This window comes from Physeter macrocephalus, chromosome 11, assembly GCF_002837175.3.
Source record: "Physeter macrocephalus isolate SW-GA chromosome 11, ASM283717v5, whole genome shotgun sequence".
Classification (NCBI taxonomy): Eukaryota; Metazoa; Chordata; class Mammalia; order Artiodactyla; family Physeteridae; genus Physeter; species Physeter macrocephalus.
The window spans coordinates 90,836,806-90,862,484 of record NC_041224.1 but is presented as its reverse complement, the minus strand read 5'-3'; the positions used below and the strand labels follow the sequence as shown (position 1 = coordinate 90,862,484).

The 25,679-nt window shown below is 35.1% G+C and overlaps 1 protein-coding gene across 1 annotated transcript in view; it reads right to left on the bottom strand.

Moving 5' to 3' along the window:
- Positions 1–20,138, bottom strand: part of MYEF2 (myelin expression factor 2) — a 32,020-nt gene extending 11,882 nt beyond the window's left edge. Inside the window, exons 1-10 of the mRNA XM_024132932.3 lie at positions 19,873–20,138; positions 14,624–14,832; positions 13,327–13,379; positions 12,093–12,100; positions 11,899–11,992; positions 7,720–7,911; positions 6,875–7,028; positions 6,287–6,336; positions 6,104–6,167; positions 832–933 (exon numbers count right to left, since the gene is read on the bottom strand). Coding sequence (XP_023988700.1) covers positions 832–933; positions 6,104–6,167; positions 6,287–6,336; positions 6,875–7,028; positions 7,720–7,911; positions 11,899–11,992; positions 12,093–12,100; positions 13,327–13,379; positions 14,624–14,832; positions 19,873–20,033 — 1,087 coding nt within the window. The 5' untranslated portion in view covers positions 20,034–20,138. The remainder of the gene's footprint in view (positions 1–831; positions 934–6,103; positions 6,168–6,286; positions 6,337–6,874; positions 7,029–7,719; positions 7,912–11,898; positions 11,993–12,092; positions 12,101–13,326; positions 13,380–14,623; positions 14,833–19,872) is intronic.
- Between the last annotated feature and the right edge of the window lie 5,541 nt (positions 20,139–25,679).

The following is a 25,679-nucleotide window of genomic DNA, read 5'->3' as shown; positions in this document are numbered from 1 at the left end:
TAAGGTGGAATTTTCCAGAAACTACATGATAGATGACACTGTAACAAATTGAATGCAAAAGCAGATATAAGAGCATGACTGTCTTGCATTAAGCCAAACATTAAAGAGATGTACAAAAAGGTGAAATAATATCACTCTTCTCACTAATTTTTGTATTGGAAAATACAATTTATTTTCTTAAAAATTACATTTAAGTTTATCATTGTTTTTCTTAAATGGGTTTATCATTGTTATCTTAAATAAATATGTAATTTTAAAAAAATTTCTAAGTTTTAATTTCTAATACAGTAAATATTGACAAATACAACCACATAAACAAAAGCACTTTGGGGTCCTCAACAAATTTTAAGAGTATAAAAGGGTTCTGAAACCAAACTGTTTAAAAATCAATCTTCAAACATAAACTGTAGGTTAGTCTACATGAATAGCCAAACAGCTATCTGAAAAGCTACCCTCCCAACTAGATATTCAAATTTAAATTGCTTATATGGTAGTATTTCAGCCATTCCACAAATACTGTATATCCATGATACACAAGGCATAGACTATGTTGAATAGTCTCCTTCTACCTTAAAGACAATTCAAAATCCAAAGTGCTAAAAGGCTAGCTGTAACGTGGCTGGCCTCAGAGGAACCCTCCTGACCTTTTGTTCAACCTCTTTCATGTTCTCTGCTCTCAAAGGTTTCATTCTTTTTTCAGACTAAAGTAACATCTTAAATATTCAACTATAAACTACAGTCCTTTAAATATTATTACAAACTAGTAAATATAAGCTTTACAATGTAGCAAATGTATCATTTAAAAAGAAATAATAAAGTTAGAATACTCACCACTTGGACCTAAATTTCCCACTACACCACCTATGTTCAACTGGCTGGCACTAATAGGCTGTCCACCTGGACCAAGTCCCATTCCAATGCCTCCAAGACCACCTAAAACACAAATAAGAATATTATTACCAACTCATACATGATCAACTAACTGGCAATGAAAAATTTTTTAAAGCTATATGCCAGTAGTAGTATTTCTAAAATTTTGCAAATTTGTAAATAAGAGCACCAGTTCTTGTTTTCATTGGAATGCAGCACATTGAAGCCTCACTATAATACCACTTACTAATGAGAAGTGTTTTATGAAGCAGATCCATCTTATATCCCAGTTAAAGGTATACTGAAAAAGAGTAATGAAATACCAAGAGGATTTTGAACCACCTTATAAATGACATACATATCTGAAAATAAGAATCTTGCTTGAATCTGTAGACCCTCTTAAAACCCAGGAATTATTTTTCAGATGGTTCAAATCAAACTAAAAAGTCAACAAACATGAAAACATTGAATAAAGCAAACGTTATATTACCTAGTTTTATCATTGACATAAATATTTATTTATATAAATAAATATATTTATTTATATTTATATGGTATTTTAATTTATTTATATACTATGGTATACAGTGCTTTCACATCTATTATCCACAGATGAGGTAATTTTTGAGACCGTTACTTGTACAATGCCATTTAACTATGTGATTAAGCTAAGACTAGAATTCAAATTTTCTGTCTCTAAATCCAGTATTCTTTTTACTTTCTCTCTTAAACTAAGTTCACTGAAAAGAGACTGTAAGAAGATAATCTGATGACTTAAAGACAGTGGGAACTGTTTTATTCTACTAAATCTGAGTTTGGCTTAAAAATTCTTGCTAGTCAATGTAGCAATTAGTAAGTGGTAAGGGCTGAGAAAACCATATACTATATATATATATATTTTTAAAAGAGTACAGAAGCATGTTGTGTTAAATTGGAGAAAGATCAATGTGACCTGGTAAAAGAAATATCTTTTTTAGCTCAGTCCCTAAAAATGGTTCAAAGCAATAGCACACTTGACTATCAACAATGCTCATGTCTACATCTAAAACTCTTATTTTCATCTCTGGTATCATTCTTCACTTAAAGGAACCAGGCTTCTTTGAAAGTAGGCCAATCTCATGTCTTTGAACAAGAAAAATCTTCATGGATCTGGGAAATCCCATTCTCACCAGAAATTAATAGCAGAGGCATAGGAAATGAGAGGCCCCCACTTGCCAAGTTATAATAGTTTGAGAAAAAGAAGTGGGGGGCTGGGGAGAAAGGAAAAAATAGGGAGGTTAATAATGACTAACTAAAACAACAAACTGATTCTGTTAAAGTCTATGAGTTCATATTACATCTCAATAGAAAAGAGTACATAAAACCATAAATCTTGAAAAGAACAGATATAAAAGTATGAATGTAATTTTTAAATCTAAATAAATTGAAAAGTACTAAAAGTGGAAAAGTTAATCGAAAGCCCCTACTTTATAAAACCAGGATATTAAAAGATGACACCCTGAGTGATAAGGAAGGGCAGGAAAGGACTGCCCTACAAAGGGAGAACAGGTAATATTCAAAGATATGTAAGCTGAGAATTTTTGAGAATTTATTTTAAAAAACTGAATTCTCAATTGTGAAAGCCCAATAAACAGTAATCCACATCCACACTGTAGTAAAACTGCATGTCAAAGACAAAGATCTTAAAATCAGCTACATGAAGAGTACAGCTTATCTATAAAGAAAGGACAGTTCAACTGACAGCTGACTCAATAGCAACAATAGAAGCCAGTAGACTGGAATATTTTTAAAGTGTTGAGAGAAAATAAGTACCTTAAACTATATAACCAGTGAAACTATCTTTGAAGACATTTATAGACAAACCAAAATTAAGAGAATTTACTAACAACAGATATGCTTCAGGGGGAAAAAATAGTGCCAGGACCTGTGCAAGCAGATGATAAGTAATAATAATGCCTAATTTGTGGGACTGGAAACAAAGCAATATATAACTAAAACATTGAGCAGTAACAGCATATAATTCAGTAGGAAAGTGATTAGAATTAGAGCATTCAAAGGTCATTCTACTATTGAAAATAATTATATTAACTTCAGACTTTACATAGACATATTAAAATATCCAGGCTAACCACCAAAAGAGAAAGATAGGAGAAAAATAAATATAAACATTTGTAAAACACAGAAAAATAAAACACAAAATAAGATAATGGGAATTAATCCAAATAAAACTACAAATGTGAATAAACAAAACAAAGCTGTTTTATCTACATTACTATTAGACAAACGATTTAAAGGTAGTTACTAAGTATGAAATCACTCTATAATGATAAAATCTTGATTCACTAAGAAAATATATCAGTTCTAAACCTGCATGCACCTACTGAATTAGTTTCAAAATAGTTCAGTAAAAACAAGAAAAAATATGCAAATTCACCATTATAGCAGGGGATTTTACCATAAACTTAGTAATTGATAGCGCAAGCAGACAAAATTACTAGCACAGATATAATTTAAATGATTAACAAACTTGATTTAATGGACATATACAGAACAGTATACTGCACAGCTGGAGTATTTATTAAAATGTATCATATATTAGCACAATGCAAAGTCCAAATTAATTAATTGATTCCAAGGAATCACAGAGACCATCTTCTATGAGCACACTGTTAAGTTAGAAATTAGTAAGAAAAAAGTATACATTTGGAAATTCAAAAATATATGACTTAGGAAGAAATCATAATGGCAATTTAATAAAAATTAAATCACAATAAAGACACTCTATAGCAAAACTTGTATATAGTGGCCAAATTTATAGTCATAACTACTTGTATTAAAAAAGAGGCTGCGTGGGCTTCCCTGGTGGCGCAGTGGTTGAGAGTCCCCCTGCTGATGCAGGGGACACGGGTTCATGCCCCGGTCCGGGAAGATCCCACATGCCACGGAGCGGCTGGGCCCGTGAGCCATGGCTGCTGAGCCTGCGCGTCCGGAGCCTGTGCTCCACAACGGGAGAGGCCGTGACAGTAAGAGGCCTGTGTACTACACAAAAAAAAAAACCAAAGAGGCTGCAAATTAGTGAAGTACACATTCAACTTAAGGACTTAGGACAAAAATAAGAGACTAAACCCAAAGAAATAGAGAAGGAAATAAAACTAAGAGAATAAATTAAAATATAAAAAATGGAATTCACTTCTTTGAAAGCACTAATAAAACTGACAAATCTCTAAGAAAAACTGACTAAGGGGGCTTCCCTGGTGGCACAGTGGTTAAGAATCCGCCTGCCAATGTAGGGGACACGGGCTTGAGCCCTGGTCCGGGAAGAGCCCATGTGCTGCGGAGCAATGAAGTCCGTGCACCACAACTACTGAGCCTGTGCTCTAGAGCCTGCGAGCCACAACTACTGAGCCCACGCACCACAACTACTGAAGCCTGTGCGCCTATAGCCTGTACTCTGCAACAAGAGAAGACATGGCAATGAGAAGCCCATGCACCACAACGAAGAGTAGCCCCTGCTCACCGCAACTAGAGAAAGCCCATGCGCAGCAGTGAAGACCCAATGCAGCAAAAAATAAATAAATTAATTAAATAAATTTAAAAAAAAAATAAAAAAGAGAAATTGCAAACCACTGGAATTTAAAAAAGAACTATAGATGTGGCAAAAATTTAGAAAGACTATTTTATGCCAATAAATCTGAATATGAAGAAAAATGGTAAAATTCTCAGAAAAGTAGAAATTACCACAATTGAGTCAAGAAGCAATAGGAAATATGAACAATAAATAGTTAAAAATCTTCCCACAAACAATACAACAAGGCCAGACAGTTTTTACAAATAATTTCTAGCAAACACTGAGAACATATTATTCTAAGAGAAAAAGAACAAAACACTCCTCAACTTAGTATTGTTTCTAATAACAAAAAATTAGAATAACCTAAAAAATATATATGTAAAATGTGGTATTAGCAGTTAAAATAAAGGAACTAGAGCTACAATCTATCAACATAAATGAATCTCAGAAACAATGTTAAACCAAAACCAGCAAGTTGCAGAATAATAGGTACAATATAATTTCACTCACACCAAATTTTAAATCCGGTAAAACAATTTCATATAATGTTTATGGATGTATAAATGTATAAATCAAATTATTAAAACCTAAATGATAAACACTGTATTCATAAGTTGTTTCCTCTAGGTAAGGTATCTAGTGGGAGGTGGTAGGGGAGAAGAACCTTTATCTGTAAAATTTTATTTTAGAGAAAAATCACCTAAAACAAATATGGTCTACACAGCTACATGAGTGATTTTATATTTGCCTGTATATTTTAAATATTTTATGGAAAAAAAAAACTTTAATAATAACCAGAGAAAATACAACAAAAAGTAAGAACACAAGATAGTATTTACTGAGTGCTTACATTATGCCAGAACTGTTCTAAGCACTTTACATATACTATATATTAGTTCATGTAATACTCATACCAACCCCATGAAGTAGGTACTATCAAGCATCCTCATTTTGAACATGGGGTATTGAGACACAGATGTTAAGTACATTATATTGCTGTTTTATAATCCTTTGGAAAACAATTTGATAATACTGATCAATGAGCATACCTGAAAACCTGTAAATCTACATCAAGATATCTATCTTAAGGAAATAACCAAAAACATACCAAAGATTTGTATACAATAAGAAAGAAAAAGAAAAAACTCTATTGGTGACTAAAGGGTAAATGTTAAAATACCTAAAATATACATAACAGTGAAATAGTTATGGAGCATCCACATGATAGATTATTAATAGCCAATAAATTTTAGAAAGAATTTTTAACATAGAATAATGTTTTTGTTAAACAAAAAAATAGCAAATTATTTATATGGTAGTTCTCAACTATGTAAAAAAATATACCTAGAAGGAAAGACTGGAAGGAAATGCACAAAAATGTTATAATGGAGTTTACTTATGGGTGGTAAAATCACAATGATTTTTCTTCCCCCTCACATATGAGCTTAACAAATTTTTTAGTATATACTGCTTTTATAATCAGGAAAAACTACAAAAAGAAAAGTGTCTGTCACATATAATCAATTATGCCAAACTAGCTCTATAACTCCAAACACCAAACTGTGGGCAACTTGAGAAGTAGGCACAAAAATAAAGTTTTGCTTAGCATATAATAAAATTGAAAAAGAATAGTCTGTATTACTTCTAATAATAGCTTTTACTTACGTGGTAATTGTGGCGTTTTACTATCATGTGAACGGTAGTCTTCATGAGGGACAGACTTGTCATCCTAATTGCAAAAAAGTTTATTATATGGTTAATATATAATTAAAAAGATCTGTAACATAGAAGAGAGCAGATAAAACATTTGAAGAGGTTGGAGAGTTGAAGTGATATACAGGAACTCACCATTTTCACATGCATAGGTCTATCAAACAAAAACTGCCCATTGAACATAGCTGTTGGTTCAGTCAAGGAAAGCCAGTTAGGCAACTATGAAATTATACTTGAACACAAACACATTTTTAATAATCATATTTAGCATCAGACTATCTCTAATATTTTAAAAAACACCTTTAGTATTTTACTTATTTGTATTAGTCTCTTCCGCATACTCAAAAATCTTCAGTTCTTTGCTTTATAGTTTTATTTTATAAATATCCTTTAATTCAACCACTGCAAAAAGAAAATTAACAAGCTTCATTTAAAGCAACTGTATTAATGTACAATGAATTACATTACTGTCAACAGCATGTATACAGTTAATTGTGGTAGGAAGAGAACGTAGAAAAAAGTTCATACCAGGCCTATACAATATGGCTAATTCAAGTTTTAAGAGTGACTTTAGTACTTGGACATAGTAAAGGTTTTATGTGCTGGAGACCAAATTCTAATACACATTTCTAAGCCAGGCAACCTTAAATTCCATAATCCCCACAAAACGGTATCAAACTTCTTCAACCTTATTAAATAATGCTAAAGTGTAAATCAGGATACAAATTGCTTGAACTGCTTCAATTGCTTGTTCAAAAGTGACTGTGCCCATTCCTCTGCTCTTGCCATCTTTGTCTTCTTTAATATCTGCCCGCTTTACAGTTCCAGCTATGCTGAACACTTCCTTTAGCTTCTTCCAACCAACTTTGAAGTCAAGCTTAATATAAAATTATATAAAGTTACATACCTATTAACTCCTCTCCCCACTTATAAATAATACAAATCTTTTCTAAACTCTCAAAAATATAAAGAACTATAATTCTTGTTAAACAGTATATCAACAGTATTCACGTAGAAACATCTTAAATTGTTAAAGATCGGTTAAGCTACATCTACATTGTTCCTTACCCTTAATTTTTTTAATTCCCAAAACAGTCTCTCAGAGCTGCTCAATCCTGTTTTGCACATTTGAAACTTTCATATCTATTTTTACTGACAGAAATTCAGATTTTGGAAAGTATGGTTGATATCACTGACTTCCAAAAGCTTAGAACAAATGACAAACCAACTACAACATGCACATTCACAAATATCAAAGCTAAAGAAAGAAATCCATTTACCAATATGAACAAAAATCACATATAATGTAAGTACATAATTTCAAGAACTGCTTAAGTGTTTATAAATTCCACAGTTCTGTTTTTAAAAATCCTAAATACTTGTATTTACAATCTGACCTTATATTTATGGACTTAAATTGGGTTTGAGTTTACAATAATTACTGTTTTGCTTAGTTAAAAACAAGCAAAATGTTCTATAAAACTATGACCCATTCATCTAATTAAATAATCTCATGATTAGAACTAAATATCTGAATGGCAAATTTTTAGAATAAAGCTTAAACTTACATTAGCAACAAAAATTGTGGAACCAAGTCTACCAGCCTGCAAATTACTGATAACCTCAGGAGGAATGTTTGGATTATTGAGAATGGAAGGTGGTAAATTCATCAATCCCGATCCCATGTCGGGTACATGTCCTCCTGGAAATGATCCTCCTGTTCGTTGCAGTGCCCTACGAGCATTTTCTCCATCAGGATCCTATAACACACAGTGAATGTTAAATGCCACTAGATACATCAGTAAGTCTATATCACTAAAATAACAACTTCAAATTCTACAGCAGCTATCCCAACTGGCTCAAATTAGTGGCCCTCTTGAAGAGTGAGCTTTTTTCTCATCCAGAGAATTCAGTCCCATAAAAACCTGTGGATAGACAAAAGATTTCAGTCTCCAGGGATGTCAATTAAATACCTCTTTCCAATCACTAAAGTCACTTAAGAACTTGAAATTAGTTTAATTTTGTCCTCATACAGGTATACAAGTATATGGCACACACACATAAATCCACATAACTCAAAGAGGAACAAAATACTTACTGTGACTCTTATTCTCACCACTATATGCCCAATGTAATGCCAAATTCATACTAACTCAAAGCTTTCAACAGCAGAACAGCCTGTTATAAAACCCAGGAATTCTGGGGTAGAGGGGAACTGTTATAATGTGTAAATTTCATTCCCGAACAAAATACAATTATCCACTTTCCAACCTCTTTCCATCCTCAACAATGATTATGATCTGAGATGGAGGGAGAAGGGAGATAAAGAAAGGCATAAAGAATGGTACTAAACATTGTTTGGTTTTTGTTTTTGTTTTCTTTAGTTCATTGACTTTTAAGACAAATATGCTGCCTTTAAACAAAGCAAAAAAGGCAAGCTTAAACATACTTCTCACTCATCTCAGTAAGCAGAGTACAAAAAAACAAACAAAAACCACATAAACACACAGATAGACTATCATCTGCAATACCAAATGATTATACTATATGTAACCATCAACTCTACTCTGCTGGCCTCCATCTGGGAATACTAATAAAAAGAAAGTTGGATGACTTTAATAAATTTTCTAGGAAGGCTGGGAAATAGAAGGGGAAGTGAATGTAAGAATAAAGGTATTCTGGCATCCAATGTATTCCAACACCATGAAGAAATAAAAAGAAATACAAGAGCAAAGAAATTAATGTTTTGAAGAATGCTATAAAACTCTTTAAGTTAATAAATAAATGCTTCAGGTCTAAGGTTTCAAAATCTTGCACAAATATAAAACTTAGAATGGTGGTTACCTATGGGGGAAGGAGGAGGACATAGCAGGGAAGATGCTTCATGAACCATTAAGATAGTCAGATTGTTTGTCCTTCACATCTTAACATTAATAAAACATATTGTTATATTTTGACTTTTTTAGGTATGACATATATAAACATATACACACAAAAATATAAACACATATATCATAAAACATATATAAAATACAAATTATGTAAAACTACCTACTATATAGCATGATTATTATTCCTCTTTCCTCCTTAGATGTCAGCCTGCCAGTCACTGCCTGCTACTGCTATGAGGGCCTATAATAAGTTTACAACTGCTACTAAACCTCACTTAATTAAATTTAAAAATGCAATTCTAATATCTGTTAATGAAAATTGGAAATACACTTTTCCCTAGACTCGAACTAGTATTTCTCAGCACCGACCCCAGCCACCCATGTGAAAATCAGATAATTCCAAGAAAGGGACCTTTAGAGATATTAATCTGAAAAAGTTAACTGAATAAAGAACATCTCATCATTTAGCCAAGCCAAACTCAACCATTTTTCTCTTTAGGAAGTAAAAAATGGGAGTATTCTGTATCAACTTGGATCACATAACTCTATTATAGGGTCTCTGAAATATTACTGAGGATCTACAATGTGCTAAAACTTAAAAGAACACAAACAATACGGGCTTGGCCTTCAGCATCCAATAAACTTTTTTTCCAGTTTTTTTTTAAAAAAGACAAAGAATCTATAATACTTGTCTTTTTTTTTTTTGGCCGCACTGTGAGCCTCGTGGGATCTTAGTTTCCCAACTAGGAACTGAACCCCGGCCCTCGGCAGTGAGACCACAGAGTCCTAACCACTGGACCGCCAGGGAATTCCATATAACACTGGTCATTTGAAGAGGAATAGGAAACATCATAAAAAAGCAAGTCATAATCCTCAAAATAATAATTTCCCAAATGGTGGCTGTTCTACAAATGTCACCCTTACGGGAAATTATTAGGGTATCAGCACATTTCTGGAAAACTGGTCCTGGCTTATGCATAAAAATTACCAAATAAATGGCTGGCACAGATTACAACAGTCTAAACTTTCTCTACCAATTTTCTACATCTCAGTCAAAATATTAAAAAAAAAAAAAAAGAAAGGAAAGAATAAGCCCCTAGGCTCAAATAGAATTAGAGAAATTCAGAAGCTGACTCCAATAAAGGGATATGGGATACCTGTATTTGTTGGCAGCATGGCCTTTAATTTTAAGCTATTATCACCTCATATCCAGGAACAAGAGACCAAAGACCAGTAACACTCCCACCTTGGGCAGGAATAACAACAATCAAAATTATTATTACAGGGACTTTCCTGGTGGCGCAGTGGTTAAGAATCCACCTGCTAATGCAGGGGACACGGGTTTGAGCCCTGGTCCAGGAAGATCCCACACGCCGAAGAGTAACTAAGCCGGTGCGCCACAACTACTGAGCCTGCGTGCTAGAGCCCGCAAGCCACAACTACTGAACCCAAGTGCCACAACAACTGAAGCCTATGCGCCTAGAGCCTGTGCTCCGCAACAAGAGAAGCCTCTGCAATAAGAAGCCCGTGCACCGCAATGAAGAGAACCCCGCCGCTAGCCGCAACTAGAGAAAGCCCGTGCAAAGCAACAAAAACCCAACACAGCCAAAATATTTTTTTTAAGTTAAAAAAAATTATTATTACAGCTAACATTTATTATGTAGTTACAATATTTTCAGCACTGTGCTAAGTGCTTTATATAATTACAACAAATATGTAACATTTATTGTTTTACATATATTAACTCTGAGTCCTCATAACACTATCAGATAGATTCTAGTATCATACCCATTTTAGTGATAAGAAAACAGAGAGGTTAAGTAATTTGCCCTGGGTCAGATTCTCTGATGCCAGAGCCTGAGTTTTTTTAATTCTCATAAATGTATCTCATTTAATCCTCATAAAAACCCTAACTAGGTAAGTATTATTTGTATACTATTATAATTACTAAGGTTTAGAGAATAACTCAACTAAGTCACACAGCTAGAAAGGGATAGAGCTGGGACTCAAACCAATACCATACTAAATTAAATTGTGACTGACAGTACTGCTCTACAATGATTTGTATCCATGTTGGTGGAAACTCTTCAGGGTCCCAAAGTTACATCCTCTATAGACTTTACTATAGACTTTAGCAAGGATATATACATAAGTGGTCTGTGATCAACTATTCAGATAAGATCAACAATATGAACTAAAGAAAGACATGAAAATGACTTCTATTCAAGCTAATCATTTCCAAGGTAAATTACACCTAACTGTAAACAGTTTTTCATGTATCATTCTTTTGTCAACATATTTACACACTGTTTCATACAACGGGAACATCTCCACTTTAGGGGTTTCCAAGTTCCAGTTATAAATTTCACTAACCAATTTATAACTTTTCTTAAATTTTAATCTGGCATAGTTTCAGGTTAATTTTATTAAAAGTGAATATCAATTTTATTTAAATCCATAAGGTATTTGCATTTTTAAGCAAACTTTAATTATCAACTAGAATATCTACAATAGTTCTTAAATCTAATAACAGTCTAAAAACTGAAAATGTTTATACCAAGTAAAGTCAGCACCTTAAGTTTGTCATCTTTAAATTTCTGTGTCCTGTAATTTTTTAAAATCATACACCCCTGCTTGTAATAACTTGGAACAAATCATATACATAGGATACTGCTTAAGGGCAAACAGGAAATCATGTACAAGCAAAACTATCATCAATTATATAATGCTTTAATAAGCATCTACCCTTTAAAAAAATGTTGTAATCAGATAAATAACCTTACTAGATGAAAATCCAAAGAAGACATGTCCTCATAATTCAAATGTTTAAATTATTCCAAATATAAGAAATCTTACCTCTTTGATATTCAAGGGTCTTCCGCTAAGATCATATTTGTTCATAGTTTCTAGTGCTTTCTTGACAAATTCTTCATCTTTGAATTCAACCACACTTAATGGGGAAAAAATTTATAGGAAATGTTTATGTACTAAGATTTTTTTTCCAATCATAAGTTTAAATTTGACTTAAGATAAAAAAAGAAAATTCTTACCCACAACCCTATATCCAGGTAGATTTGTCAATATATGCAAAAGAAAAAAAGTTCTGGATCAGTAGACGAAGTTAATGGCAGATTCTAACATTTAAATCATTAAAAATCAATAATACAATCATTCTTTGTCCTTTAGACCTCCAGAACGTAACAGGCACGTGACCACAAATGTTCTGTAAATTTTTACATCTATCTATTTAAGATTGTAGAATCTAGCATCTAACAAGCTTGGAACACATTTTTACTTTTAGATGACTCTTCTTTAAAACTAAAGTGATGTCATCCCACAAATTCAATCAAAAGTAACTCAAAGAGGTAACTGAAGACTCTCAAATACCTATCTTTACATTGTTACAAATATTTTTGAAAGATATATGGTACACAAATAGTTTTTAATGTAAATTTTTCAATTTTATTAAAATCAAAATAGGAAATATTAATCTAATGTTAAACAAAGTTCTCAAAACTGGCTGCACACAATTTAATAGCATCCAGTTGTTAAGTATATATAAAAAAAAACTATGCTAAAGAAACAAATTAGTAGAATCATTTTTAAAATAATTCCTTGTCAATATTACTGTTCAAAGTGCCATTTGAATGTGATGACAAAGTTTTTATTTCTCATGCACCCAACTGGTTTTTGCTAGTATAATTAAACATTGTTAAAAAGCTTTCCATTATATTCTTCAATATATTGCTTTCTTGCTAAAAATCAAAATCTACTATCAACCAATTCCTTCTATGTCAATTTAATCATCAATGTTATTCATACCAATTGGTCAGAGCACTGCCTTTTATGTAGTCCTGCAGGCTACCAAATTAGGCTCTTCAGTGCAAGTTTCAAATGTACATTCTGAATTAACACCTTTAAGCTATAGGCCTCTCACAGAACGCTTAGGAAATATTATCAATTCAGTGATTTTTAAAATATCCTTAAAGACATCAAAACACAACAAAAAAAAATCCTATATTAAAATCTATTGGCTAAGAAGGATTACCTTAGAGCATTAGAAAAGTGAATGTCCTTTATGAGCATTTACAAAACCCATCCCTTCAAGGCAGCTAGTTTGGTTTGTATAAGTGTCAGACTTGCTAGTATAAAGCCTCAAATCTTTCATAATAAAGTAAAACAAAATGAAACTTAAGTTTCCAAAAACTGGTACAAGTATTATACAAAAAGTAAACTGCTGAGGAACTTTTACACCTCAAGCAGATTATTGCCCACAGCACTTACCCTTGATTTTCCTTCCGCATCCTTAAAGAGCTCCACGTATGTAACCTCACCAACTACATAAGACATACAAAAGGAAGATACCAAGAAACAATACATTTAAACACCAATATCTTGCTTTAACTGCACACCTGTGCACAACTCTACAGAAAAGCACCTATTATTCACCAACAATCAAAACCAGACCAACATACCTCCTGTCAATGGCTATGTAAATTTAACTAATTTTCAGAAATGTACATCATCCACATTCTCTAAAAAAGCTAACAACCATATTAACCTAATTCATGCTACAGATCATATTTTGGCCAGCATGATATAGTTGGTGAACAAATGCACATATACATACAAATGTTCCCTTAGCCTATCATATTAAAAACATCAACATTAGCACTTTTCAAATAACTTTGGTCGCCTACACACAACAGCTGTTTTAAGGTGACTTTCTACCTGAATGTCTTCAATCTTGTTTGCCGTCAGTAAACTAAATTTACAAGTCATGCTTCACAGCAAGCCACACACTTTCTAAATAAAGTCAATGAATAAAACCAATCAAATAGTTGTCACCTTACAACAGATACACCAATGCAAATTTTTTTTTATTTATTAGAAGAGATCAGCCTCAAAACCAAGTAAGTAGTTTGCAGGACTGTTGAAACTCAATTTTTCAAGAGATAACAAAACTAACTTTTACAAGATCAAGTATTAAAAATATTTTTCCCCAAAATCAACCATGTACATAAAATGAAGGTTTTCAGGTTATTCTGAAAACAAAACTGCAACAGCAGTAACGCAATTTTAATATAGAACTGCAGAGACAGCATCATGGCATTCATGACAATGCAAACAAAATGAATTCCACAGCCAGATTCCAGACTCCACCAAGATAATAACAAAACAGCTTTTGGAAAAAAAAAATAATCAGACCTTATTATTCATATGTTAACACGCTAAATGTATTGCTTACCTAATGCAATAGGCCTTTAAAAATCTATAAAAACTTCAACTAGACAAAGCAATCACTTTAACAAAATTCTTGGTGGCATGCATATGCTGGCTCGCTACTACCCCACTAAAATGGCAAAAAAAACAAAAACAAAAAAAAAAAACACCTTCATTTATCCATACTACCTTGCAATGAAATTGTGTCAAGTGAAAGAAGAGGAAAAGATTAATTTATGTGTCAAAAAAATCAATTTTTTGAGTCTGTGTGGCTAAGAGGAATAAAAAAAAGTTTGCTTAGCTCCCTCCTCATTCTATATGAAAATTATCCAACAATGGGTTTATCAAAAATAGTTACCTTTTTCTCTCATTAGATCTTTAATGGCTTGCCATTTCATGTCATATGGGATGTTGCTAATAAAAACTCTGTTACGATTTGGACCCTTCTTTTCTCCAGTGCCTGAATTCTTGTCTTTTGAATAAGGATGAAATCTGTTGGCTTTCTTATTTCCTGTAGATTTTTCTTTTAATTCAGATTTCTCTTCTTTGACTGATTCATCATTCTCCCTGTGAATTAAAAATAAAACAAAAAACAGAACAACAAAAAGAAAACCTCAGCGGGGCTTCCATAATGTAAGTCTACGTTAAATAAATATTTCATATTTATCACTTCACTTCACAAAATTCTCCCCTAAGTTAGACCTCAGCAAAGCAGCTGGAGTCTCAGCCTACTGGCTTTGAAATTACCCAATGTCTTTTCAAAGCAATGATTTGGGCATATTACCAAAGTTCTCATTTAACAACCCTCCTTTTTTTCCGTATTAAATAGCTGCAGCATTCAAACAAACCCAGTTTTTCCCATCATACTACTTAATAAACGTTGTTAGAACCTAACAAGAGGGTAAAATGGGTGATTTTATTCCTAGAGTATATTAAAACTTCCACCTTTAATGGAGAATTAACTTTCTGGGCCTCATTCAGAACTCTACAAAAATTAATTTACAAAATGAGACCCAGAAAAAGTTTCTCTCTTAAAGGTTAATGGTTTCCTCCCAGAACTTTCCTCTTCCATCGCTTTAAGAACATAATTAAAACACAATTTTATCTATATACTCCCATATGACTCATAATTTTTGTCTCTTCCCAATTTGGTCAACATAGAAAAATGATAAGGTATCCTATTTTCATGCCCAATATTTTCTGTGTTTTAACCTATAAACTAGGATAGCGTACTTCATAGAATCATGCCATTTTTATTAGTAGTAGCACCTAAAATGGTGGGATGGGATGGAGAAGGGAAGCAGTACTTAAATGCAACATGAACCAGAATTTTATAAATCTACTTTTTAATGAGGTCCTAACTGGAAAAATATTTAATTTATAAGACTGCAATCACATTACAACTATATGATGCTATCCACCAAGCACCTACAACATGTTAAGTATACACTTAAAGCAAACCCTAAAGATAAAAATCTGGAGATACATTTTAAAAACGCAATTTACTTTTCAAAAGTAATTTTTTTTTTTTTACAGAAGAAACAATAGATTTCTTTTAAGTCACTAATTACCCTAGTGAATTTAAAACTATTTAATTAAAACTTCGATTTTAAGGCAATTTTTCACAAACATATACTAAGAAAAATCTCTGGAATGACACCCAGGAATCTATTTTTTACAGAAGAAACAATAGATTTCTTTTAAGTCACTAATCGCCCTAGTGAATTTAAAACTATTTAATTAAAACTTCGATTTTAAGGCAATTTTTCACAAACATATACTAAGAAAAATCTCTGGAATGACACCCAGGAATCTAAATCTTTTAAAGCTTTCTGGATTATTCTGACAACCAATCAGATTTCATAATTCAGGCTCTATATTATCTTCTAAGCCAAGCGACTGTGGGAATCTATACATTGCAGTACTCCACACACACCTCTTACTGTAGTCATTTGTTCCACAATATAGTGAAGTTTTCAGACACTGTTTTTCTGAGCAGGTAACAACGCAGCCATATAGTATGTAAAACTCTATGAGAACAAAAACTATCTGCATTGGTGTCAGCAGCATCTAGAGTGGTAACATGTGCTTGATAAATATTAATTTTTGAATGAACAGTCAATTAAGAACCCATAGATGATGCTACTGTCTGCCAGAAAAACTGCTAAAATCAAGGAAGACACATTAGGGCCAAACATGCTTTGCTACCTCTTCAGACCTTGACAGGGAAACCTTCACTATCAAATATCTTCCCTCATCAGAAACAGCATGCCTGGAAGTGGACTTCTCAACTGTCCAACTCTAGCAAGTACCTACCTGTCTGTACAGAGTGGCACTCCTATAAATGGCAGCAAGCAGTCAAAAAGCCACAGAGCACTTTTCTCTGGTTTCTGAGTACAGTAGATACAAGAACAAACCCTTCTTTTTAATCCCCCAAAGAACCTATTTACATAATAGGCTGAATTCAATGAAGGTTTTTAAAAATAAACGAAGTCTCTGTTCAGGTGAGCAGACATCTATACAGTCCCTATCCAAATACACCTTCCCCTGCCTATTTTATTCCTAGATGAAACCAACTGTGAAAACTGCACAAAGTTCTGAATCACTCGCTATGTTCTTTTATTCTTACATGGATGTTGTAAGCTTACAACAATCTGACAATTCCATTAAGAAGCGGTAAAGTTACTATATAGGATATGTTCTTTATTACTCAAGGGATGACCAGAGGGAGAGATTTCTTCAAGTTTTCCCCAATTAGTGGCATCTTAAAGATACTGCTAAACTGCTCATCTACAATGCATAAATTAAGATTACTATGGAAGGCAGATCAGTTTAGTTGCTAGAGGTGTAGTCTGATTATTAAGAAAGTGAACTATAATTACTCAATTTCTGAACTCATTTCTAAGTCATAAATACACTATGGGAAAGACAGTAAAGATATATGTGAAAACTCGTAGGAAAATGATACTACATAATATCAAAATATTGGCACTATATCCAGAATTCCATGTAATAATTCCAGAACTATTCATCTAAGCAATCTCCCTTGTAATGTACTTGAAATAAAGACTGTGATGATTCTAAGTCACAAAAACATCTACTCTTAAGACTAAATTATGTCTACTCGAATTAACATCAATTTCTGAAAAATCAGTATCCAACATCAAATGAGGACACAGTTTCAATATGTGACTGAAAAAGCATAATGCTATGAGATCCAAAATCAAGCCCAGTTCCATTCTTTACTCCTAATATAATAAAAAATACTACTCTACTTCAAACACTACACCTTGCACCAATACTTAATATTTTATACAACCACTGTAATGTAACTCTGAATCTCCATATGCTCCAAGGTGTTACTTAGTCACACATGAATAATAAAGAGTTATAACAATACTGCTATTTTTCTTCCCATTCACTTAAGGTGAGCTAGTATACCATTTTGGCATAAAGAAAAAGACTAGACCTAGGGAAACGTCTTTAATTTCTTGTCAAAAGATGTGAACATGCCAAATAAATCCTCTGTACATGAGTTTCATAATCATATAAGTTCACTTCTGCATTTCTTAAATGTTTATTGCGCCTTTTTAAATATAAGGACTTGGGAAATACAAACAGGAGTAAGACATAGCTGTCTCTGACATAGCTGCCTCCATCCTTAATTACTATGAATTAACCTCAGTAAAAATCATTTCAGTCTTGGTGACAAACAGCACTCTGTCCACTTCTAAGCAACATATATTTAAAGGCAATATTTGGTAATTTTTAATCACATCTATGAATTCTTATCATTAAAAATATATGGTGAATCAACTCAAGGTTTATGTGTTGGATTGTAAACTACTCCAGTTGGTGCCCAGGGTCCAAAAAAAAAAAAAGGCCGTTAGATTGATGCAGGTAAATGACCCTAGTTATTCAGTGTGAGTGACCCATGATAGACCATTATATGTTCTTAAGGAATAAGCGGTACAAAAAACCCCTGATAATAAATTGGCTTCTTTACTCAACTGGGAAAAGAGGAAGGGAGAGAGATGAATTATAAGCAATATGAAAAGAATCTGCATTTGTATTTACTGGTAACATTGCTTCACCTTATATTTTCCTCTTCCTCAATCAGAAGTGAAAGGGATTCTTTCCCCACCTCTGTCCTCTTCTGTCTAGCTAAACCCCAGTGAGACTTTAAAAGGGATTAGAGCCTTTTAGATCTAATGGAGGTTTAGATACCAGCTTTATCTGTACCAAGACTATTACACTAATCATACCCAAGTATAGCACGGTTTCTCTCCATAATTCAAGGCTGTACTTTTTGCTCAGGAAGCGGCAGGCCCATATTTAGGTATAAACAAAATGCTTTTATCATTCTACAAGTTTTCATTTGTATTTATGATGCCAAATCCCTGAAAGCCCACATTTTGGCAGGCAGGGTAGAAAGTGCTTCATTCACTTTCTGGGTCTTCAGTTACTAAGTGCACCAGGTTCCACCTCTATTTTGCCTAGAAGATACTGCCTATCCTATTCAAATCCAGTTGAGAGCAAGAATACATAACAGAGCTGGGAGACCTACCTTATCTGTCTGCAGTCAACCCTTAAACAGACTGGTCCAGGTCTGTTCTTATACAGGTTCTTACACAAAAGAAAAGTAAGAACATTTACCTTTCCTATTTTTGTGTGAGCATTATGTTCACTTTCTACTAAATTTAGTGTTTTCACTAAATTAACATACTTTCAACTTCAGGTTTAAAGAGCTGGGCATGTGCAAATCAAATGCCTGACTTCATATTCCCCCTATATAACAAGAACAAAGGGGAGCACAGCATTATTATGGATTCGAATCGACTACATTCTTTATCGGTACTGCAATCTTAAAAGTAGTGGGTTTTCTTCAACTAAAAAAGATCTTATTTTACCAAAATTAAGATCCTACCATGCCGCACTGAGTTTTTTTTTAAATAGCCTGCGTGGCTGACAAACATGGGGAGGGAGTTGGAGGGAGGGAGTTGGAGGGAGGGCGGAGCAAGGCAACACGCACAGTTCGCTTTTTAAAGTACCTCTTACCAACTCAAGGGTAACAATGCATTCAGTCTCACAGCATATTACTAAACTTCCTCTTGCTATATATCAGTTAAGAAATGAACACATACTTTAGAAAACAACAACAGTGAACTTATAAAGCTCAGAATGAGGACGGGGAGATGGGGAGATATTCCTTTTACAAATGTCTTCGGTGGTTAAGAGAAAATGTCCGATGATGTCATCCCTAGTTACTCCCTAGTGATGAACACTAACTACTGGCCTTTAAAAAGGGGACCATTTTTCTGCAAACCGTGGCGGCCGCCGAGCTCTGCTTAAAGGTTTTCCAGCCGAAGTCAGGGAAGAAGGGGTGACTCGCGGTCTTGGGCCAGAAGCAAGGGAGGGGCGCCAGGCCCCAGGCCCACACCCGGGATCCCCCGCTTCGGGGCGGGCGGGGAGGATCCGGGAGAGGGCCGGCTGCACCTGCACCTCCCGCCTCCCACGGCCCAAGGCTCAGCCCTGCGTGGGGCGCCCCCGGTCGACTTCCCGCCCCGCCCCCCACCTCGTCCCGGTCCCCGGAGGAAAAGACAATACATTTTAACGCCATTGGAGCTGCTGCTGTGCTGCGGCGGCTGTTTCTCCTGCTCGGGCGGGTGAGGTTCTCGCCGGGGCTCGCCCGGCGGCTCCGCGGGCTGCCGATGCGGGCTGTCGTCGCCAGCTGCCCTAAGCACCTCGGGCTTGTCGGCGTCGGCCATCCCGCCGCCACGGCCTCCGCCTGCGCCGCCTGCGTTGAGGGGCTCCGAGCGCCACAATGGCGGCGGCTGGGAAAGCGGTAACGGATCCCGATTTGAAAAGGCCCCGAGCGCTTAGTTGCCCGGATCTCGCGAGAACCGGCCGGGACTTTGAGATGGTGTGAGCTGATGGGGGGAGGGGAGGGGGGGAGGGGGAGGGGAGGGGAGAGGGAGGGGGAGGGGAGGGGAGGGATGGGGTGGCGGGTCATGACCGACGCGGCCGCAGTTGGCCCTGCTCCAGCCCGGGGAGGGCTTGATTTGTCCAGAAGCCCCTGGTGGGGCCGTGTTCTGACCACCAGCCCCATCTGTCGTTTCGCACCCAATGGGGTCTTCGCTTAAAAAAGTCGGTTCTGGGTGTTTGAAATCCCTCGTTCTCAAACCCAGACTATTCTAACTATTCCGTGTAGGGGCAGTTTAAATTAGAGTAGCACACACAGCTTTGCATGTTTAAAAACGTCTTCAAATCTTCAGACTTCCCTTAGAAATCCTTTGAATAATGCAAATAAATCACTTGCCACTTCAATGCCTATGCACCCCGTGGACATTCAATAAATAGTTATTGATGACAGGTTGCAATTCACCAGAATGAATGGCTTTGAATTTCTTTGAGTTCTGGTTGTTCTTGAGAATGACGCCATGAGCTTATAAAAAGAAGACTAAAGTTTTTAATTCTCCAGGTAGCAATCAATGAGGAGATACTATACTTTTCATAAGAAATCTTCTACTAGATTGGCCAATAATGGACATTTTGGTTTTGGGTTGTGTTTATTATATGCTGATGGAAATTATATTTGAAGCAGTTATAGGTTCTCAAACAAATTTAATTACCGTATGGAATTTTAAAATATAGTCATAGAGTTTTTCCTGTAAGTATGAAAAAGAAACCTATTACACTTAACTCCTAACTTGGGAGTACTATAATAATATTTCATGTTGAAATAAACGTTTTCAGCTGAAAAGTTCAACGACTTTACCAAATCTTTTTTTTCATAAAGAGGCAAACATGTATGATTTACATGCTTTGCAGAATATCATGAACGCATTAGCAGTAAAGCTGTATTAGAAACGAACGCTCAGGTAATACATAATTTCTTCACTTTCCCCCATTCTTTGACATTTCAATGTGTAGGTTTTTTCCCTGGACTAAAAAATGCCATAAAACATCCAATACTATGCCAGAAGAGTTGAGCTACTTCATCAAACACACACACGTAAGAATCAGGACAATTTTAATCATGAGTACAACTGGTAAAATACTGCTGTTTAGGGTGCTACTGACATTGTTTCATAAACACAACACAGGCTATTATAGTTGCTGCATGAATTGTTTCTCCTCAGTCAATCCCCTAAGATTTAGCATTCGGAGTACAGAAAGGGCATTGGATTTTGACACAAAAAACCTGGGTTAGAACCCCAGCTCTGACACTTTTTGCCTGTAACTCCTTGGGCAAATCACTTAACTTCTCAATCTTTCCATAATAAATAAGGATAATAATACCTACTTAGCAAGATTAAGATGAGGATTAAAAGAAAACACTTTATGTAGGGCAGAGTGCTATATGAATATAAAGTAGTATTACAATTCCCTTTCTCCAGGCTGAGCAGGGTTTTAGTCAAAGAGAAGTCAGGTGATATTCATAGAACTGAATTGTAGGTACTTTGAAAACATTCATCACTCTGTTATTCTTTGGCTATTGTTGAATTAAGATAAAAACTTAACCCTGCAGTCTCTAATATAGTATATTCTTGCAAAATCCTTCAGTAGATTCAATTTAATATTTTTAGGAGGTCTTTATGCTTAAAAATAGAGTAGTAGGCACATGAGGAATACAAAAATGAGTACAGCCTATTCTGTTGGGAGAGAACATTTATAAAAAGCACTATTTGAGTGCTGTAATAGAGATAAATGTGAAGTGTAATTAAAAATTTATTTAGAAAAAGGAAACTGGCTTGCATGCTGTAGTGTAAAAATTAAAATATTTCATTAAAATATTTATCTTGTTTACTGAGCTTTCTGGCACCCCTTAAATGGTGTGCCTAAGACAAACACCTCCCTCACTGTACTTTAGCCCTAGTCCTGATAAATGCACAAAGAGCAGAGGTTAATTTCTATAGGGGGAGCCGTGAGAACTTCATAGAAGAGCTGAATCTCAAAAGATGGAGAGAATTGGGGCAGCTTCTGAAGAGAAAATGATTAATACCTACTATTCTGCCTGAGTGCTCTGTACATTGATCTCGCCTCCCTCGCTTGCTATTAATATTGTACTTACCTTATACCTGAAAAAAATAAAAAATTTACTACCATCCTATTGCTACATTCCATTTCTATATTTTCCTTCCTTCCTTATTTACTTTTTTTAGTCCATATACACATACTGAAAAATCCTCGAGTTAATGCTTTACCTTTTATCTTCTCACAATTCCTACTGCAAAATCCTTCCTCTGCAATTGCACAAAATGTATTACTGATACAACCTCACATAGTTTTCTCTCTTACAAATTGAAATGTTTGCGTTTACAGGTGTTTGTAATAGCATAGCAGAAGGAAGGCGGAAAAGAGAGGGAGAACCATTATACATATCTGGAAACTTAACCCTAAAATTCCAAAATATTTTCAAATAATACTTTAATATGTGTATCATTTAGGAATTGTGTTCACCTGCTAGTAACAGAGCCTAGAAATAACAGTGTTTTAAACAAGATAGAACTTATTACCATTTTAAGTAAAAACAGTGCAGAGAGAGGCATTCCAGAGCAGAAACAGAGGCTCCACAATGACCATGAACTCAGGTTTCTTCTATCTTAACCTTTCACCATCCTAGTGTGTGGCTAACATTCTTAAGGTCACCCTATGGCCCAAGATGGCTACAGGAGATCTAGGCATCTTGTCGCATTGGAGGCCAGAAGCAGTTCAGAAAAGAAGAATCTATCTAGAAATCTCACCCAACACTTCGACTCACGGGTTAGAACTTGGTCACATGACACACCCAGCTGTAAGGGAGGTGGGCAAATAATTTTTCACCTGGGCTCACTGCCTAGGGTTCTGCTACCAAAGAAGAGAATAGAGTAGCACCTAGCATCCTTTTAATTTGCCTTAAAGAACTGAAGGCAAAGACCAAATAATATGAAGTCAAAGAAAAAGTATGCTATGAGTTTTAAGTCAGTTTACTTGGCTTTACAAAATGAAATGGCTGGATTTGAAGCCATTGTTTCCAAACTTTAGAGAACTGAAACTTAGAAAGGAATTTATAACTTTAAAAAATACAACAGGTTATACTGAAATCCATATATAGTTTACTTTTTCACCATAGAATTCTATGGTGAAAAAGTGGATGTTGTTTATTGTCCCTGGAAAGAACAGGTTTATTCTGACAATTAACTACTTATTGTCTCTCTTTTCTTTTCTCTCCCTTTCTCTCTCCTTCTCCCTCCTTCTATTACTCTGCTTAACTTAGGAGTCTATTTTTTAGCATTTACCATTCTAAAATTACATACTGAAGAAAGTTCTCTACTAGCCAAGAGAAGTTGAGAATTAAGCAATTATCTGAATAATCCAGGCAGAAATTCCACTTTCACCTCAATTATTCAAATAATTCAGATAATACCAAGAGTTTTGCTTGAATTCCTTAGATAATTGTTCCATTTTTCCACTTTACAATGCTAGGGTCATTGCCCATTAACAGATTTACTATTGATTTTTGTAAGCAATATTGGGGCAGTTTTTTTCTTTGGAGACTAAAGACTGTTGTAATTCCTGGTTACTTACTTGAGTCTCAATTTTTATTCACATTCTAATTTCTTAACTTAAATCACCCTGCCTTTTCCTCAATCTCACCCCAGTAACTCCATTAAGAGGAAGATCAGAAGAGCAAATTTCCAACAGCTCTGCCCTACCTCCCTTTCTATAGGCATAGTTACTCCTTCCTCTTGAGTAATTCCAGGAATTAGGCTTCATCTGCCCAAAGCCATGGATATCGTATGGTAATATATATATATATATATATTTTTTTTTTTTTTTTTTTTTGCGGTACGCAGGCCTCTCACTGTTGTGGCCTCTCCCGTTGCGGAGCACAGGCTCCGGAAGCGCAGGCTCAGCGGCCATGGCTCACGGGCCCAGCTGCTCCACGGCAGGCGGGATCCTCCCGGACCGGGGCACGAACCCGTGTCCCCTGTATCGGCAGGTGGACTCTCAACCACTGCGCCACCAGGGAAGCCCCGTATGGTAATATTTTTAACTATTCCAAATTTGGAATCCTAACTCAAAGAGTATTAATGAAAATGGTTACTTTATAGCAAATATTGTTTTTAACTTAAATAATTGCCCCTTTTAGCAATATCATTCTCAATTTTCAATGACAACATTTAGAAGGGAAAATACATTTCTTGGAGTGTTGAATAATAAAGTTCAATCCACACACTGTCCTGCATATTTGAATATAATCCTATAAATGGTGATGATAGACTTAATAACATCATCCAATTCCTCTTTTTATTTGATAACAGAAATTTATTTTAGATGACTGTGAATACTGCCAAAAGTCCACATTTCCTAGCCTCACCTGCCACTGTGCATGGCCACGTGACTATGTTCTGGCCATTAAGGTATGAGCAGAAATGTTGTGAGGACTGAGTAGGAGGTTCCTTAGAAGGAACTGACTTAACTGGAAGAATAGCCTTTTGGTCCTCTCTTGCTTCCTTCTGCTGCTGGCTTGGAATGGAGAAATGATGTCTGCAGCAACAGCAACCGTGATGGACCATGAAGTGACCTTATGACTGAAAGCTAATTACTGAGGATGGCAGAACAGGAAAATAGAATTAGGGTCTCCGATGACACCATGAAGCCACAGTAGCAACGGTTACATTCCTACCTCAAACTTGTTTCCAATAGGAGGAAAATTTCTATCCTGATTAATTTGCTACTATTTGGAGCCTTTCTATTATGAACAGTTGAACTTAATCCTGATGGTCATAATTTTTTATTGTAATAACCAATTTGCTTGAATAGTTTCCTCTACAGTGTGGTCACACAAATACTGCTTTAAATTTATTTTCTCTGAGGACATCATTTACATTTGTTTTTATTTGTTCCTTTCCTGTATGCTGTAGAACACTACAAGTTTCCTGCCTGATATCCATTCTCCCTTTTTTTCTTACTGACAGAATCACAATTTTGTCTAGTAGCAATATGCCCAGCTAAAATACTGGGAGTGCCCATAGGACACAACTCTATCTAAGAAGTTGTAAGGATAAATACACTTGGATTCTAGAAGGATCTTTCCTAATAAGTTCTTTGCCTTCCTTGTTTCCTGTGAGGCTAGAGGGTGAAGTATCCCTCTGAAACCATGAGGTAACAGGTTTGAGGACAAGAGCCACAGGCTAAGGATGACAAATCAGAAAAATAGGAGTCTGAAACACCGATGACCTCACAGAGCCATTGTGTAAGCCCTAGACTGCCTATATCCAAACTTCTTGTTTGGGGAGAAACAAGAAGTTTCCATTGCCTTTAGGCATTGCATTTGATTTCTGTTACCTCAGTTTCATGAAACTGAACAGAATCCAAAAATTCTACCCTTTTGCAACCCTTTAAAACAAGGGTTACACCATTCCTGA